General features: G+C 40.8%; 1 protein-coding gene across 10 annotated transcripts in view; it reads right to left on the bottom strand.

The window, feature by feature from the left end:
• The window catches only part of LOC143298307 (SH3 domain-containing kinase-binding protein 1-like), a 45,206-nt gene extending 34,102 nt beyond the window's left edge, over window positions 1-11,104 (bottom strand). For all 10 annotated transcript variants that reach the window (XM_076611130.1, XM_076611136.1, XM_076611134.1 and 7 more), the window contains exons 1-7: window positions 10,985-11,104; window positions 8,768-8,925; window positions 4,843-4,984; window positions 4,438-4,541; window positions 3,001-3,133; window positions 1,474-1,616; window positions 1,257-1,323 (exon numbers count right to left, since the gene is read on the bottom strand). In XM_076611130.1, coding sequence (XP_076467245.1) covers window positions 1,257-1,323; window positions 1,474-1,616; window positions 3,001-3,133; window positions 4,438-4,541; window positions 4,843-4,984; window positions 8,768-8,925; window positions 10,985-10,988 — 751 coding nt within the window. In that variant the 5' untranslated portion in view covers window positions 10,989-11,104. The remainder of the gene's footprint in view (window positions 1-1,256; window positions 1,324-1,473; window positions 1,617-3,000; window positions 3,134-4,437; window positions 4,542-4,842; window positions 4,985-8,767; window positions 8,926-10,984) is intronic.
• Window positions 11,105-19,870: the final 8,766 nt, after the last annotated feature.

Below are 19,870 nucleotides of genomic sequence, written 5' to 3' on the forward strand. Positions count from 1 at the left end.
CATCAAACGCTGTTCAACATCACCTACAACCACAAACGTTAACGCTGAAAGATGTGTGTGTGTGTTGCGTGTGTGGGCGTGAGACTGATGCCTGACTCAATACGAGAGGATACTAATTAGAGCCTGAAGGCAGCTGTCAGTCAGCTCTACCCAGGTAGTCTGCCTGATGTGCAAATGACTGTGTTTAAAAAGCGCTTAAGAGTTTGGAGATTGAAGATAGCAGCTGTATAAATATGATAACAAACATCACAAACTTTTAATGACAATGCCAGCAAAGAAAATTGCAGCTGTATAAATATAAATGATTACAAACATCACAAAATGTTAATTATAATGCCAGAAACAACAATGCAACCAAATGACACAGCCTGATATCATCAACAATAACGATTGAAAAGCATAAATTAGTCTTTCGCTCACACACAATAAGGTGGTCCAAAGGCACAGAATATTATTTAATAATTCCAGAAACCTACAGCCAATAAACTCAAATTCAATAACTAAGAAACCCAACAGGGTACACACTGATATCAAGTAAAATGCAATTTTTTCAGGCAAATATCTGATGTAACGATGATCCTTCTGCATTCTACAACTCCTAAGTTCACTTGTACACAGGTGGGATTTTAAGAGTATGGTTGTTTTTATCATGCCGTGCATGTAGCCACACTCGCTCTTGGGGGATAAAGATGATTCAATTAAATTGTCATCTGCCAATCTGTGAGTCAATTCAACATAAGAGATGTTTGCTTGAGGGGGGAGGTGGTAATCAGAAAACTCCTTAATAACTGGAGTTCAAAAGTATTAGTCTCCCCTTATCTGACAGAGAGCAATATTTTCTGCCACCAGTTGAAATTTAGTGTGGTGAAGCTCTACTGAGAAAGTTGATGGAAAGGAAGTTCTGTAACACAACGTATGGTGACTGCACTTAATTATTATTATCCCTGTTATTTTGGGTTTTCTTCAACTGGTTTTAGGAACTAACAGGCAATCAGCCCTGAAAGGACCTTTTGCAGCCGACTGGTCAACAAACAAGATTTGATTTGATTTGATTTGATTAACTGCACTTGTATGCTCAATACCACAAATATTCCAGACAAAACTGCTGCTTGAAATTCAAGTTCACACTGATCAAAAACAAAGAACAAACATTTCACCCAAATCAACCACCCACCCACACATGCTAACCACACCAAAGTGACCTCAAAGAAATGAAAAAAAAAAGAAAAGCAAAAACACCCGAAACATATACTTACTGCCTTGTTTTTCTCTTTTCATGGCATCTGTGGTGTTTGAAGGAGACTGCCTGGCCTCTCTGTTGTCCTGAAAGCCATCCCAAGCAGACACTGTTCAGCATGGCACTTTCAAAAACCAAAACAATGTCACATCTCATGAAAAATAAAATCAAAACATACACTGACACTGTGATGTGCTGTGCACTGCTAACAGCTAACACCACTACAAGCGACCCACCTTGTCGTCCAGCTTGGCAGGCTTGGTGGCCTCTCCCTTCTTGGTGTTGCGCAGCTTGATGGGCCCTCCTTGGAAGATGTTGCCCAGACCAACCCCCATCACCTTCTTCCCTTTGATCTGCTGGAACTCGGAGTCCATCTCCCCTACAACCATATTAATACAATATTAGTACAATACAATACAATGGAATGTAATAAAACACAGTCATCATCTGTCTCAACTACAATAATAGTATAATATGATGCAATTCAAACAGCACAATACAATACAATACAATACTACTTTATAAATCCCTGGAGACATTTTAGTGTCTGCTCTTGACAGACATAAAGAATTACTAAAACGCAATAAGAAAATACACACACAAACTTTACATTAAAATATAAAAAAAAGATAAGAACAACATGAGGCTTCCCAGTCAGGGGCATTACCACCAGGCCACTGCTCCATAAGACCACCATCCTACTTTGAGAATCAACTAGTAAATAAGACCACCATTCTACTTTGAGAATCAACTAGTAAATAAGACCACCATTCTACTTTGAGAATCAACTAGTAAATAAGACCACCATTCTACTTTGAGAATCAACTAGTAAATAAGACCACCATTCTCCTTTGAGAATCAACTAGTAAATAAGACCACCATTCTGCTTTGAGAATCAACTAGTAAATAAGACCACCATTCTCCTTTGAGAATCAACTAGTAAATAAGACCACCATTCTGCTTTGAGAATCAACTAGTAAATAAGACCACCATTCTCCTTTGAGAATCAACTAGTAAATAAGACCACCATTCTGCTTTGAGAATCAACTAGTAAATAAGACCACCATCCTGCTTTGAGAATCAACTAGTAAATAAGACCACCATTCTGCTTTGAGAATCAACTAGTAAATAAGACCACCATCCTACTTTGAGAATCAACTAGTAAATAAGACCACCATCCTGCTTTGAGAATCAACTAGTAAATAAGACCACCATTCTGCTTTGAGAATCAACTAGTAAATAAGACCACCATCCTACTTTGAGAATCAACTAGTAAATAAGACCACCATCCTGCTTTAAGAATCAACTAGTAAACAAGACCACCATTCTACTTTGAGAATCAAGTAGTAAATAAGACCACCATTCTACTTTGAGAATCAACTAGTAAATAAATATGGCCAAAGTCAGAAAAGAAGGAAGACCAGAGAGTTTTGCAAAGTGCATCTGACATGGTCTCCTGTCTTGTAAACATTTCTGTGCATAAAAAACCCTTTTTCTTTTCCCACCAACAATCCATTTTCTCTTCTCCACCACATGCCACTTTTTCATTTTCTGTTTGTCAGGTGAACTCTTCTTACTTTCCTTTTGTTCATAATTTATGCTAAAAAGCTTAAATATCTATCCGCAGAAACATCTGTTGCATTTAACATTTTTATACACTATGACAGGACTTATATACATCAGACTTTCTTGCTGCCCTGTTGAATTCATTGCATTTGTATTATGACATTTTCAAATAAAATGCAGTTTAAACACGGTCTCACCTGGGGCACCTGGCGGAGGCTTGTTCCCATCAGTGCCGATGTCCCCATCTCCGTTCTCCATCATGGCCACAAAGTTGGAGGGGAAGACACCCATCTTGCCATGGAGCGACCCCTCCCACCACCCCTCCTCCACCTGCCCGGAAACATTACCATTTATATCTGGGGGCACAGTCCACTTTACATTGTTTTGTTTTGTGCCCAAGCTTTGGGACATTTTGTTTTCTATATTTCGATGGTGAAAGGAGTGATGGGGTCCATTTAGTTTGGGACAACATGAGGAGGCTGTACTCTTGTAATACATCCCAATATCAACCAGGCTGAGAGACACAGATCCCTGCATTGTTTGTCAGGGAATTTGAGAAACACTCCCAAAAAAGCATCAAAGTAGATGACTCTTGACTGTGTGGCCACAGTCTTCCCATTTGAGACCTTAGCAAAGTCAGCTCTGGGTAGGATCTGGCTATGGGTTAGAAACATGCCACCTCTGATCAGGATCAAATGTGTCCTCCTAGTCATCAGTCTGTGACAGTAACCACTCAGCCACTATGTTTCCAGCTGAACAGACAAACCATACCCCAAATAATCCACTACATAAAACACACTAGAATGTTTCCAGCTGAACAGACAAACCATACCCCAAATAATCCACTACATAAAACACACTAGAATGTTTCCAGCTGAACAGACAAACCATACCCCAAATAATCCACTACATAAAACACACTAGAATGTTTCCAGCTGAACAGACAAACCATACCCCAAATAATCCACTACATAAAACACACTAGAATGTTTCCAGCTGAACAGACAAAAGATACCCCAAATAATCCACTACATAAAACACACTAGAATGTTTCCAGCTGAACAGACAAACCATACCCCAAATAATCCACTACATAAAACACACTAGAATGTTTCCAGTTGAACAGACAAACCATACCCCAAATAATCCACTACATAAAACACACTAGAATGTTTCCAGCTGAACAGACAAACCATACCCCAAATAATCCACTACATAAAACACACTAGAATGTTTCCAGCTGAACAGACAAACCATACCCCAAATAATCCACTACATAAAACACAAAGACAATTTTTTAACCACTCTGCCACTAGAATGTTTCCAGCTGAACAGACAAACCATACCCCAAATAATCCACTACATAAAACACAAAGACAATTTTTTCTTGTTTTTGTGGACAACTAGTCAATGTTCCGTCATTCACTTTCTCTTTGATCTGAAGTAGCACATATCTGTCTTAACCCCCCTGGAGGCAAAAATAAGAGAATAACTTTTGAAAAACAGACCCCACCCCCTCCCCACTTCGTATGTTTACATTTGAATGTTCTAATATGAATCATGCTATGTAACAATAATGTTCTTTCTGATAAAAAAAACACCACCAATCATTGTAAAAGAAAGGCAGCACCAACCTCTTTGATGAAATCTATTGTTTGGCCCACAGTCAGCTCTAACTCATCCTCATTCTCTGGTTTGTAGTCAAACAACACTTTACACTTCTTCACCTTGGGCACATCTGAAACAGCAATCAATCATCAGTAACAAAAATGAAACTATATTTTCTGACGCTGCCCAACAACATGTTTGTGTGCATGTGTATGCATGCCTTTGCATGTAGTGTAACAATTTGTCAGTGTGTTTGTGTGTGTGTGTGTGTGTGTGTGTGTGTGTGCATGTTTCTATTGATTCGTTTCTGTAAAGCACACGAGCCACATCTAGACAAATGGCACAATATAAAATCATATTATCAATATCATTATTGTTACTATCAATACTCCTTTTTCCAGTCAAGAACAAAATGGTAGGCGGTTAGTTACCTTTCTTTTTGTGAGTGACAGAGCCTTGAACCCCAGACATGGGCATGCCATCCTTGAACTTGTTGGCCAGCTCCTTCACCGACTTCCTCTGTGTCGCTTCTCGCTTCTCCTCCTTCTTGGACGGTGCTTCCTTCACCCGCAGCTGGAAAACATACTACACCATAAAACTCAACAATCATTAACACCCTGACAGACATGTACAGTAGACTAGCTGAATGGTTATAGCACTGGATTCTCCTGAGTTCGATCCCTAGTTCTGGTGCATCTGGTAGTTTAAAGGGTGAAGATCTGGTCTCCCAGGCCAACACATACATTTGCAGACCAGCATGTGCCTGAAACCCCTTTGTGTGTATACACATGATACACATGTAGAAGATCAAATACAAACATTAATGATCCTGTAATCCATGTAGGCATCCGCTGGATTATGGAAATAAGAACATAACCAGCATGCACATCCCCAAATAAAACAAAAAACAAATAAATCAAAAAAACAGTAACACACAAAAAGCCAATATATGAGTACATACAAGTTAATGTGTGGGTTGCAGCAGAAGAGAAAGATGAAAAAGAAACTAATTCAGTAATTGACTGCGGAACTCTGGTGAAGTGAGATAAGTGTGACAAGAATTTGAAGTACATAAATTTACTTCTATCTGTGTACTTTTAAGTGGTGTTATTAATTTTGCTGATCAAAAGTAATGCAGTCACAAAAGGAAGACATGTAAGCTCTGTCTAATCTCACTGAGGTGATAGTCCTTCATGGACAAGCATACTTGTCAACAGCATAGAGTTAATAACAGCCAAACAGGTATCTCACCTAAACTGTCTAAAGTATAGGGAAAGGAAGCGACAGAACTCTGATTTTTTTGATTTTTTTAGGCTCCCTCATTCATCCCCTTCCCACTTTTTTGTCCACATGAGAACAAACAGAAAGAGAGAGAGAACAGGAATGGGGGAGGGGGGAGGGAGGGAGGGAGGGAGAGAGAGAGAGAGAGAGAGAGAGAGAGAGAGAGAGAGAGAGACAGACAGACAGACAGACAGAGGCACAGAGAAAGAACAATTGAGAGAGTGAGAAAGAGAGAGGGAGAAAATTCTTTCCTATCACCATCCACATACTGAGAGAGAGAGAGAGAGAGAGAGAGAGAGAGAGAGAGAGAGAGAGTTAGCACTGTGACATTTATGACCCATTCAGCAGTGCAATCCTTGGGGCTCTACATGAGGAAAAGGGGGTAGGGTTTTTTGGGGGTGGGGGGTGGGGAGGGGTGACAGTGACGTCTCTTTCAGGTACACCAGAGGCTCCTGACAGTGAGACTGTTGACCACCCTTCTCCACCCATACAACCATCCTTCCACCTTCCCATACTCTGAGATCTATTCACCAATCATCCTTTCTCTAACCACACTGAACATGCACATTTGTGCATTGTTATACACAATGTATTCACCAATCCTCATTTCTCCAACCACAATGAACACACGCACTCATTCACAGTTACACTTAGTGTATTCTGCTATTCACCAATCCTCATTTCTCCAACCACAATGAACATACACACTCATTCACAGTTACACTTAGTGTATTCTGCTATTCACCAATCCTCATTTCTCCAACCACAATGAACATACACACTCATTCACAGTTACACTTAGTGTATTCTGCTATTCACCAATCCTCATTTCTCCAACCACAATGAACATACACACTCATTCACAGTTACACTTAGTGTATTCTGCTATTCACCAATCCTCATTTCTCCAACCACAATGAACACACGCACTCATTCACAGTTACACTTAGCGTATTCTGCTATTCACCAATCCTCATTTCTCCAACCACAATGAACATACACACTCATTCACAGTTACACTTAGTGTATTCTGCTATTCACCAATCCTCATTTCTCCAACCACAATGAACATACACACTCATTCACAGTTACACTTAGCGTATTCTGCTATTCACCAATCCTCATTTCTCCAACCACAATGAACATACACACTCATTCACAGTTACACTTAGCGTATTCTGCTATTCACCAATCCTCATTTCTCCAACCACAATGAACATACACACTCATTCACAGTTACACTTAGTGTATTCTGCTATTCACCAATCCTCATTTCTCCAACCACAATGAACATACACACTCATTCACAGTTACACTTAGTGTATTCTGCTGTTCACCAATCCTCATTTCTCCAACCACAATGAACACACGCACTCACTCACAGTTACACTTAGTGTATTCTGCTATTCACCAATCCTCATTTCTCCAACCACAATGAACACACACACTCATTCACAGTTACACTTAGCGTATTCTGCTATTCACCAATCCTCATTTCTCCAACCACAATGAACACACGCACTCATTCACAGTTACACTTAGCGTATTCTGCTATTCACCAATCCTCATTTCTCCAACCACAATGAACATACACACTCATTCACAGTTACACTTAGCGTATTCTGCTATTCACCAATCCTCATTTCTCCAACCACAATGAACATACACACTCATTCACAGTTACACTTAGTGTATTCTGCTATTCACCAATCCTCATTTCTCCAACCACAATGAACATACACACTCATTCACAGTTACACTTAGCGTATTCTGCTATTCACCAATTCTCATTTCTCTGACCACAATGAACATACACACTCATTCACAGTTCTGCTTAGTGTATTCTGCTATTCACGAATTCTCATTTCTCCGACCACAATGAACAAGCACACTCATACATTGTTACATACACTGTATTCACCAATCAACATTTCTCCAACCAAACTGAACATGCACACTCATGCAGTGCATTGTTACACACAGTGTAATCACCAATCAACATTTTTCCAACCACACAGAACATGTACACTCACTCACCAACACATGAATTTACCAATGCATTTTTTTTTTTTTACAGATTTCCCCAATACCACCCCTACACATATATCCACCTACACATGCTAAATCCAGGGTCACATACACACACACACACTCACACTTATCCTCCCACTCAACAGATGCACACTTGATCACACAGTTTACACACACACACATACACACACACATACTTATCTAACTAAACTGAACATGCATACTCACGAGTGCATACATACACACACACACACACACACGTTCACATGCACAACACTCTCTAATGCACCAGGTTTGGTGTAGCTTTTTATTGATGTTTTGTGTGTCTGCAGTCAGGCATTACGCTGAAGACACAAACCCACATTTTTTCCTGGATATACTATTACACTGGTATAAAACTACAATGCCCTGGGTTTTTTTTTCTTTCTGACTAGTGCTTCTGCTTCAAATTCAACAGCTCAAACTCAGCCAGGCTTATCAGCTTTCTTTTTTTTAATTTTATTCAGCGTCCATTCACTAGCAGTAGAAACATGAGACCAGTATAAATCTGAGATATGAATACAGAACAGACAGCTTGTGAAAGAAGTTTGAATCATACTGTAGTTCCGTATAATCTATAGATCTATACAATGTGGTAAACACAGATATATTACATGATGTCTTGATGTCTTTGCTTTCCAAAAGGAAGGGGGGAAAATGTCAAACAGCAGTCTTGGTTCAAATTTCAACCTTAAAAAAAAAGAAAAAAAGATTTGTGCCCTGGAGATTGGTGGGAGGTGTGGAAGGGGAAGAGGGTAAGGATGGAGGCATGAGTCTAAAAATTCCTCATTAATGTTCATATTTATATAAAGAGAGAGAGAGAGAGAGAGAGAGAGAGAGAGAGAGAGAGAAAGAGAGAGACAGACAGACAGAAAGACAGACAGAGAGAGAGAGAGAGAGAGAGACAGAGACAGAGAGTCACATACAAACCTATGCAAATTATTATGTACCAAGAATTATGAGTAAGACCACACTGACAAAGTGTTGCACAAGACCAGGTCTCACCTTCACAAAGTTATCAGGGAACATGCCTTTTTTGCCCTTCAGTTCCCCCTCCCACCACCCTCCATCCGCAGTCACCACGTTCTTGATGACATCACCAACACGCAAGTTTAGCTCGTCTTCTTGTTCTGCATCATAATCATACTCCACCACGGCCTCAGCTGAAGAAACACAAACACACAAAAGGAAACAATTATTGTGTATGTCTTTTGTGTGTGTGTGTGTGTGTGTGTGTGTGTGTGTATGTGTGTGTGTGTTAGTGTGTGTGTGTGTGTGTGTGTGTGTGAGAGAGAGAGAGAGAGAGTTTTGTTGTGTGCTTTTTGTTCTTACAGTTAAAAAAAAAGTTTATAAGTTTATATATATATATATATATATATATTTTTTTTTTATCTTTATTTTATTTTATTTTTTACAGATTACTGATCTGTTTGTCTCGACAGCAAACATTAGAATATCTCTCACAGTTAACCCTCTGACTCCCAGGACTAACTGTGTCAGTGAGTGAGTGACTGAGTGATTGTGTGTGCATGTGTGTGCGTGCATGTGCATGTGCATGTGTGTGCGTGCTGTGTGTGTGTGTGTGTGGTGTGATGTGGTGTGGTGTGGTGTGTTGTGTTGCGTTGTGTTGTGTTTGTGTGTGTGTGTGTGTGTGTGTTTGACTCGCCTATTTTGTTGTCAAATAACTCATGGCAGCATCAGTGTTGTCCTCTGGCAAATTTTTGCAGAATTCTGTAAATCTACTCTCATGGGTACACAAAACAAATGTATGCATGCACTCAAGGCCTGACTAGTTCATTTGGTTATGCTGCTGTCACTCAGGCATCTGCCAGGCAGATGTGGTGTAGTATATATATATATATATATATGTGGATTTTCTCAAATGCAATGACACCTTGAGAAGCTGAAATACACACACACATATAGTGTATATGCGCGCACGCGCACATGCACACACACACCAATGGCAAGAAAAAGACCAAAGTGTTTTCTAAATATTATTCAAAATTACTGGTAGAAACTGTGTATACAAGCACTGCTTTTGAATACCACTTTCCCAAACACATAGCTGATAATCCTTCCACAAAACTGCATGGTAAACACTATTGAGAATGAAAATTTCAAATAAATTTGTACTGTATGCCCAATATTATTATAATGAAAACCCTTCACGTGTGACAATGCTTGCAAAAAGTAAATGCAAAGCAACCCCCCCAAGAAAAAACACACTATTTTCTTGAAGAAAAAAAACAAAACAAGTGTGGTGTAACTCTTGGACTGCTGCGTATTTGAGCCAGTCCTCATTTATTCTGTTGGTTCAGGGCCATCTGGTTAGCATTTTCTTAAACAATGGGGTTCAGGCAATGACAGATCTGCCCATGTGGTGGCCTGTGAGAAAAATATCCCCCTAGCTGTAGCAGATCAAGTCAGGTAATATTGAAACATCCCATTTATATCTGTGGAATATAAAAAATCTTCAAAGAAAAACTAATGTTATTCAAATTTCTGTCTGGAGAAAAATGATTAAGCATTCTTCAAAAATCTTAAATTTAATGGTAAACTATTGTTATAATAAATGCATGCACTGGACTAATCGTCTTGGCCCACTGATCTTTCTTGAGACACTGCCCCGTGCTAACTTTACGACCCTTTCGAGAACCCCAAGATTCATTTAGGTGGATAAAGAAGGGACAGAACCGCAGGCAAGACACTGACGGTTTACAACTCGTAAAAAAAGACAGACCCACAGAAAAAATCCATTCCCATGATACTGTGCTAAAAATTAGTTAAAGCCTCATAAATATCATAAGAATAAAACAATTTATACACTGAAACATGCCAAACGTTGGAATGAGGATATTACCGACTGGAAAGCAGACGACAGATAGTCTTCCCTCCCTTCCCCGTGGCGAGTTTGGGGCATGTTTCACACACAACTTTACCAGCTTAACTCAATCTGAACACTGCATTCAGTTACAACGGGCGATATATTTCAGTTCATGACTGAAAAAGCCGTCATTTCGAAAGAAGGAACATTGAAATTTACTTGAAAGAGAGCATGTGCCTCACAATTCGTGAGGCATCGGTGAAGCAGAAGTACAGATCTTCCTCCGGGAGGCACTCCGTTTCTGTGCACTTCCGTAAACACTGAACCGTCCAATTGTTAAATACGAAAACTATGCACAGGGAACAAACGCAGAATAACGTATTTATTGTACTCACCCATAATTTGCAGGCTACAAACGGAAAACTACATGCAAATCCGATCCTTTGTTACTCTATAGCCAGTTGATTGTCCGGCTACTGACACGACTAAACGAATATTTCTATGGCAAGATGGCGCTTGGCCATGTGACCGTGTGAGGCTCAGACAGGGATGGAAAAAAAAAAAAAGGTGACAGCTGATCTGCGAGGACACAAACGGGGGGGGGGGGGGGGGGGGGGGGGGGGGGGGGGGGGGGGATGGTGGTGCTGAAAACACATTATCAACGCACAAAAACAACAACAACGAAAACATATCAATATCAATTCATCACTCTGTTTTCCTCAACAGGAATTACTGAAGCTTACGGCTTTGATAGGCTGCCGGAACAAATTCACGAGCCGTTTATTTCCAATTTCAGTTTAATATATACCTTAATTTTTACTCCAAGTGATTAAAAACAAAAACAAACCAACGTCCAAAAAACAAAACAAAATAAAAACAAAACAAAACAAACAAATAAAAAACTGAACAAACAAACGAACAAAAAACAAAACAAACAAAAACAAAACAAACAAAACAAACAAACAAACAAACAAACAAACAACAACAAAAAAACCCCACAAAAAACAAAACAAAACAAACAAAAAAACAAACAAACAAAACAAACAAAAAAAAAAACACGCACACACACGGCACAAAACACACGGCAACTGCAGAGACTGGTGAATGTACGCAACGCGTAGATGATTATGAGTGAGCAGTGTGATATTCTTTCTTCAGTTTTGTCAACTGACGTCTCAGTCAGTTTTCACTTTGATTATCACTCTGTGATGTCTGTGTATGTTTGTGTGTGTGGGAGGTGGGGGTAAGGGTGGGGATGATGATTAAAAGGGGGATATACATAGGAAGGATAAACCGTTGAACAATATGGAACTGATCAACAAATCAGTCGTAACTATATATGTTAAAGTATGTTGACAGCGGCAACTGATTAACAACATAAACAACGTGACAACAAAGATAGAATTGAATATTGGTAGGTCGCATCATCGTGTAGAAACACTCCTAGCTATGGGATTAACTTTATTAGGGATTCAGCAATTTCGAACAGTAATTGGTTGAACATTGTTTCTTTTATGATTCACTGAGTTGCTCTGAAGATTTAACTCAGTCTAAAAAAAAGGAAAAAAAGAAAAGAAAAAAAAAGGACTATATACGTATACAATGGGTATTTTTGAATACGTAGGCATTCACACAAAATAACGCACGTAGTACGAGGCATACTAACAGTAAATAACGCAGAATTTGAGCCACTGCCGTTGCAACCGGCTGCGCGGACGGTTGTGTCCACGGGGTCTTCACTGACGCCGTGTACAGTCAGCTCTAGCGCGCGCACGCATACTGACACTCTTCAGTAGACTCGTCAGTTCTGTACACGCAGACACACAGACACACTGAAACACAGACACAGACATATTCAGACATACACTCAGTGACACACAAACACGGCTGGTAGCCGAATGCCAAACAATATGAACAATTAGACATAATTTATGTCGTGTAGCCTGGTTCAGTAATAATTTTTATCAATGAAAAGAATCAGTCAAGGGCTGGGCACATCATTGCAGTGTGGTCGCCACAGGGCTGCCAGGGCTTTATGGCGAAGTGAGAGACAGACAGACAGACAGACACACACACACACATATATATATTGATTTATATATATTATATATCTTCTTCTTCTGCGTTTGTGGGCTGCAACTCCCACATTCGCTCGTACGGTACACGAGTGGGCTTTTACATGTATGATCGTTTTTACCCCAGTGTAGGCAGCCATACTCCGTTTTCGGGGGTGTGCATGCTGGGTATATTCTTGATTCCTTACGAGCCCACCGAACACTGTCATGGATTACATGATCTTTAACGTGCGTATTTGATCTTCTGCTTGCATATACATACGGAGGTTCTGGCACTGGCAGGTCTGCACATAGTTATGTTGACCTGGGAGATCGGAAAAATCTCCACCATTTATCCGGCACCAGGCGCCGTCACCGAGATTCGAACCCGGGACCCTCAGATTGAAAGTCCAACGCTTTAAACACTCGGCTATTGCGCCCGTCTTATTCATATTAATTTCTGTTGTGTGTATCATTGGTTGGGCTGTGGATTGTTCAGCGTCGGCTGCTCTTCACTGAGTCTTACTTCCATTATTATTCTCCCTTAACTTCATGACTGAGGCTCCCCGCTGCAGTGACGTTCGTTTACCAGAGTCCTCCCGGCTGTGTTTGTACCTCAGTCTCTGCAAATGGTTTTGCCAGTCTCGTCCGTTCTGCCATGTTGTCAGTAGATCCATCGCGGTCCCCCCCCCCCCCCCCGCTCCCTTCCTCCCTCCCGCCTCAACCGATCATTGAAGAACTGTTTTCGCAAGACCGTCAGCTTGGCCAGCGCTGTTGCAGTCTCTTACAAACAAACACTGCACAAGCTTCCGCATTGACTGACACCCTTCTGTTTCCTTCCTACAGAGTGCAGTTATCTCCTTCCCACAGGGTAGTTAACTCTGTGTTGTTCAGTTTGCGAGGCAGGCGTGAATCACTGGTTGGCTCAAAGGGATCGAACCGAACTTCAGTTTGATGTTAAGTGTGTAACTACACGTATGGCAATGCTGTTGATTTTAGGAAAGTTAAACGTCACTGCTTAACTAATCACGTTTACCCAAAAGAAAAGTGTCAGTCGAGATCCATAGATCTACCCAGGCCCCGCCGACCACGCCCCCTGCCGGCCACGTCCCTCTCTCTGCCTCGATCAGCATCGCCCATCTCCCACCTACTCTCAAGCAAGCAAGAAAGCCAATCTGTTTGAAATACGAATCATGTTATAACAAGCAATGCACGGGAGCTGCTGAAAGATACGTGGACTCTATCTACAATGAAGGCTTTTTCTCTTTTTGTCAGAGAAGAATATTTGCCGCCTGTTTAAACTGATAAGTATCTGCCTTGTACGTATCTTTCATTTCCACTGACCAGCTGACCATTACTACAAGATGGATAGAAAAACACGAACAGTGATAAATCACATCCAACACACACACACACACACACCGACACACACACTGACACACACACACACACACACACACACATACACACACACACACACACACACACACACACACACAGAGTCATTAATCCCATGTCTAATTACAGCAGTCAATGCCACCCACGTGCATGTAAGCGGAATTACGTGTATAAGTCGGCCCCTGATCAGTACATTGACATCATGACGCCGGAACGCACTGGTGATAAGGTCGCTGTCACAGATACCCCCCCCCCCCCCCCCCATCCCCCCGAGATTCAGTGACACTGACAGAGGGCAGTGGACCATCACTTCCCTGTAGTAATCAACTGGACAAACCGCAGCCAAGATGTAGTGTATGTGGATGATGGGTAGTGACACTGACAGAGGGCAGTGGACCATCACTTCCCTGTAGTAATCATCTGGACAAACCGCAGCCAAGATGTAGTGTATGTGGATGATGGGTAGTGACACTGACAGAGGGCAGTGGACCATCACTTCCCTGTAGTAATCATCTGGACAAACCGCAGCCAAGATGTAGTGTATGTGGATGATGGGTAGTGACACTGACAGAGGGCAGTGGACCATCACTTCCCTGTAGTAATCATCTGGACAAACTGCAGCCAAGATGTAGTGTATGTGGATGATGGGTAGTGACACTGACAGAGGGCAGTGGACCATCACTTCCCTGTAGTAATCATCTGGACAAACCTGCAGCCAAGATGTAGTGTATGTGGATGATGGGTAGTGACACTGACAGAGGGCAGTGGACCATCACTTCCCTGTAGTAATCATCTGGACAAACCGCAGCCAAGATGTAGTGTATGTGGATGATGGGTAGTGACACTGACAGAGGGCAGTGGACCATCACTTCCCTGTAGTAATCATCTGGACAAACTGCAGCCAAGATGTAGTGTATGTGGATGATGGGTAGTGACACTGACAGAGGGCAGTGGACCATCACTTCCCTGTAGTAATCATCTGGACAAACTGCAGCCAAGATGTAGTGTATGTGGATGATGGGTAGTGACACTGACAGAGGGCAGTGGACCATCACTTCCCTGTAGTAATCAACTGGACAAACTGCAGCCAAGATGTAGTGTATGTGGATGATGGAGGGGAGGGAAGGGATGAGTGAGGAGGAGGAGGTGGGGTGGGGGAGCGACGGAGAGAAAGAGAAAGCTGATGGTGGTGTTGATGGTGGCGGAGGGAGGGTGGGGGGTAGGGGATGGATGGAGTTTGCTGAGGGGAGAGTTCAGTCCCCTCCCGTCAAGTGGAAGCAGTGGAGGTAGTGGTGGAGTTGGGACGGGGGTGAAGGGTGAGGTAGATGTCTCTTGATCTTTCTGACAGCCACCATCACCTCTCAACGACAACCCCCTCCCCCCTTCCCCTCACTTCCTCTCTACCACACCTCCCTTCTTCGACACACCCCCACCCCCACCCCCACCCTCACCCCCACCAACACCACCACCACCTCTCAACGACAACCCCCTCCCCCCTTCCCCTCACTTCCTCTCTACCACACCTCCCTTCTTCGACACCCCCCCACCCCCGCCATCACCCCCACCAACACCACCTCTCAACGACAACCCCTCTCCCCCCTTCCCCTCACTTTCTCTCTACCACATCTCCCTTCGTCCACACCCCCCCACACCCACCCCCCGCCCTCACCCCCACCACCACCACCACCACCACCCATACAGACTGGTCACGTATTTAACTCCGGCTAACTTCCTCAATGAGAAAGTTCTCATTGAGTATGTGTGACAGTGTGTGCGTGTTGCGTGTGTGAGTGACTGGGGAAGGCGTGGGATTGATCACTGTTTTTCCCCCGTCATGTTCTGTGACGATCAGTTGATGGAGTGCCAGTTCAACCTATGGTTATGGGTTGGTGTTGTTTCGTTAGTGTGTGTTTGTTTGTCTGTTTGCTTTTGTAAGGAAAAAGGATTTTAGTCTCATGACTTATTGCCCCCCCCGCCCCACCCCCTTTACATGTACGTTTACAAAATGGAATATTTAATTAGACGCATTGTGTTATGTTTCAGCCACAGGAGATTTGATCATACTCATCCGTCACCAAGTTCATGTGTGCAGCATGCGCTTAACGCACGTAAAAGAACACGGCACGCCAACTAGAACGTCATACCTCTTTAAAAAAAAAAGTCCACTGAGAAGTGAAACAGACTCTGATTGTAAAAGACAGGTATACACTTACAGACAGGCATAAAAAACATAGGTGGTGCAGGTGTTTTGCCGAGACGCTCTCCCCGGGACAGCAGTCCCAATTCCACGCAGGGTAGTCCAGTGTAGCTGAAATACAATACAATACAATACCATACAATACAACACAATATAACACAACACAATACAATGGAATGGAATGGAATGGAATTCAATGGAATGCAATACAATACAACACAACACAATACAATACAACACAACACAATACAATACAATGGAATGGAATGGAATTCAATGGAATGCAATACAATACAACACAACACAATACAATACAACACAACACAATACAATACAATGGAATGGAATGGAATTCAATGGAATACAATACAATACAATACAGTGCAATGCAACATAATGCAACACAGTACAACACATTTCAACACATTACAACACATTTCAATACAGTACAACCCATTTCAATACAGTACAACACATTTCAACACAGTACAACACATTTCAACACATTACAACACATTTCAATACAGTACAACCCATTTCAATACAGTGCAACACATTTCAACACAGTACAACACATTTCAACACATTACAACACATTTCAATACAGTACAACCCATTTCAATACAGTGCAACACATTTCAACACAGTACAACACATTTCAACACATTACAACACATTTCAATACAGTACAACCCATTTCAATACAGTACAACACATTTCAACACAGTACAACACATTTCAACACAGTACAACACATTTCAATACAGTCCAACACATTTCAACACAGTCCAACACAATGCAATAAAATACAGCACGATACAATGTAATACATTACAATACAGCACAATGCAATGTAATACATTACAATACAGCACGATACAATGTAATACATTACAATACAGCACGATACAATGTAATACATTACAATACAGCACGATACAATAAAATACATTACAATACAGCACAATGCAATGTAATACATTACAATACAGCACGATACAATGTAATACATTACAATACAGCACAATGCAATGCAATACATTACAATACAGCACAATGCAATGTAATACATTACAATACAGCACGATACAATGTAATACATTACAATACAGCACGATACAATGTAATACATTACAATACAGCACGATACAATAAAATACATTACAATACAGCACAATGCAATGTAATACATTACAATACAGCACGATACAATGTAATACATTACAATACAGCACAATGCAATGTAATACATTACAATACAGCACAATGCAATGTAATACATTACAATACAGCACAATGCAATGTAATACATTACAATACAGCACGATACAATGTAATACATTACAATACAGCACGATACAATAAAATACATTACAATACAGCACGATACAATGTAATACATTACAATACAGCACGATACAATAAAATACATTACAATACAGCACAATGCAATGTAATACATTACAATACAGCACGATACAATGTAATACATTACAATACAGCACAATGCAATGTAATACATTACAATACAGCACAATGCAATGTAATACATTACAATACAGCACGATACAATGTAATACATTACAATACAGCACGATACAATAAAATACATTACAATACAGCACAATGCAATGTAATACATTACAATACAGCACGATACAATGTAATACATTACAATACAGCACAATGCAATGTAATACATTACAATACAGCACGATACAATGTAATACATTACAATACAGCACGATACAATAAAATACATTACAATACAGCACAATGCAATGTAATACATTACAATACAGCACAATACAATGTAATACATTACAATACAGCACGATACAATAAAATACATTACAATACAGCACGATACAATGTAATACATTACAATACAGCACAATGCAATGTAACACATTACAATACAGCACGATACAATGTAATACATTACAATACAGCACGATACAATAAAATACATTACAATACAGCACAATGCAATGTAACACATTACAATACAGCACGATACAATGTAATACATTACAATACAGCACGATACAATGTAATACATTACAATACAGCACGATACAATGTAACACATTACAATACAGCACAATGCAATAAAATACAGCACGATACAATGTAATACATTACAATACAGCACAATGCAATAAAATACAGCACGATACAATGTAATACATTACAATACAGCACAATGCAATGCAACGCAATGCGACGCAATGAAGTTCAGTACAACGCAATACAATGAGACAGACAGACAGACTAGACAGACATACATACAGAAAGGCACACACACACACACACACACACACACACACACACACACACACACACACACACACACAGATTCACATTCAGATGATTTAGTCATGAACAGGCCTAGACCCTTATGAAGGGGTAAGTGAACAACATGGATAATCTCAAACAAAATGAAAATATCTACCCAAGCATGTGTATAAAAATACACATATTACATAAACGCTGCGAGAGAGAGAGAGAGAGAGAGAGAGAGAGAGAGAGAGAGGGAGAGAGAGAGAGAGAGAGAGAGGGGGGGGGGGGGGGGGAACTGTAACGAAATAACCAGACTCCGATTTAGCTGTTTATTCTATCTCCTATTGTTTTTTTTTTTTTTCACCGGGGTCAAAATCTGACTACCCCGCGCCCAGCACCCCACCCCCCGACTGGACTTTACCCCTTCACCCCCTCAGAAAGGATATAGCTGAGGGTCATTCCAGTCCACCTTCAAGTGATACACGGGGGGAAATTTGTCCCACTTGGAATAAAAACATGGTGTGTTGGCCTAATGAGAATAAATACATGGTGTGTTGGCCTAATGAGAATAAATACATGGTGTGTTGGCCTAATGAGAATAAATACATGGTGTGTTGGCCTAATGAGAATAAAAACATGGTGTGTTGGCCTAATGAGAATAAATACATGGTGTGTTGGCCTAATGAGAATAAATACATGGTGTGTTGGCCTAATGAGAATAAATACATGGTGTGTTGGCCTAATGAGAATAAAAACATGGTGTGTTGGCCTAATGAGAATAAATACATGGTGTGTTGGCCTAATGAGAATAAATACATGGTGTGTTGGCCTAATGAGAATAAATACATGGTGTGTTGGCCTAATGAGAATAAATACATGGTGTGTTGGCCTAATGAGAATAAATACATGGTGTGTTGGCCCAATGAGAATAAATACATGGTGTGTTGGCCTAATGAGAATAAAAACATGGTGTGTTGGCCTAATGAGAATAAATACATGGTGTGTTGGCCTAATGAGAATAAATACATGGTGTGTTGGCCTAATGAGAATAAATACATGGTGTGTTGGCCTAATGAGAATAAATACATGGTGTGTTGGCCTAATGAGAATAAATACATGGTGTGTTGGCCCAATGAGAATAAATACATGGTGTGTTGGCCTAATGAGAATAAAAACATGGTGTGTTGGCCGAATGAGAATAAATACATGGTGTGTTGGCCTAATGAGAATAAATACATGGTGTGTTGGCCTAATGAGAATAAATACATGGTGTGTTGGCCCAATGAGAATAAAAACATGGTGTGTTGGCCTAATGAGAATAAATACATGGTGTGTTGGCCTAATGAGAA

Source organism: Babylonia areolata, chromosome 23 (assembly GCF_041734735.1).
Source record: "Babylonia areolata isolate BAREFJ2019XMU chromosome 23, ASM4173473v1, whole genome shotgun sequence".
In the NCBI taxonomy this organism is placed as follows: Eukaryota; Metazoa; Mollusca; class Gastropoda; order Neogastropoda; family Buccinidae; genus Babylonia; species Babylonia areolata.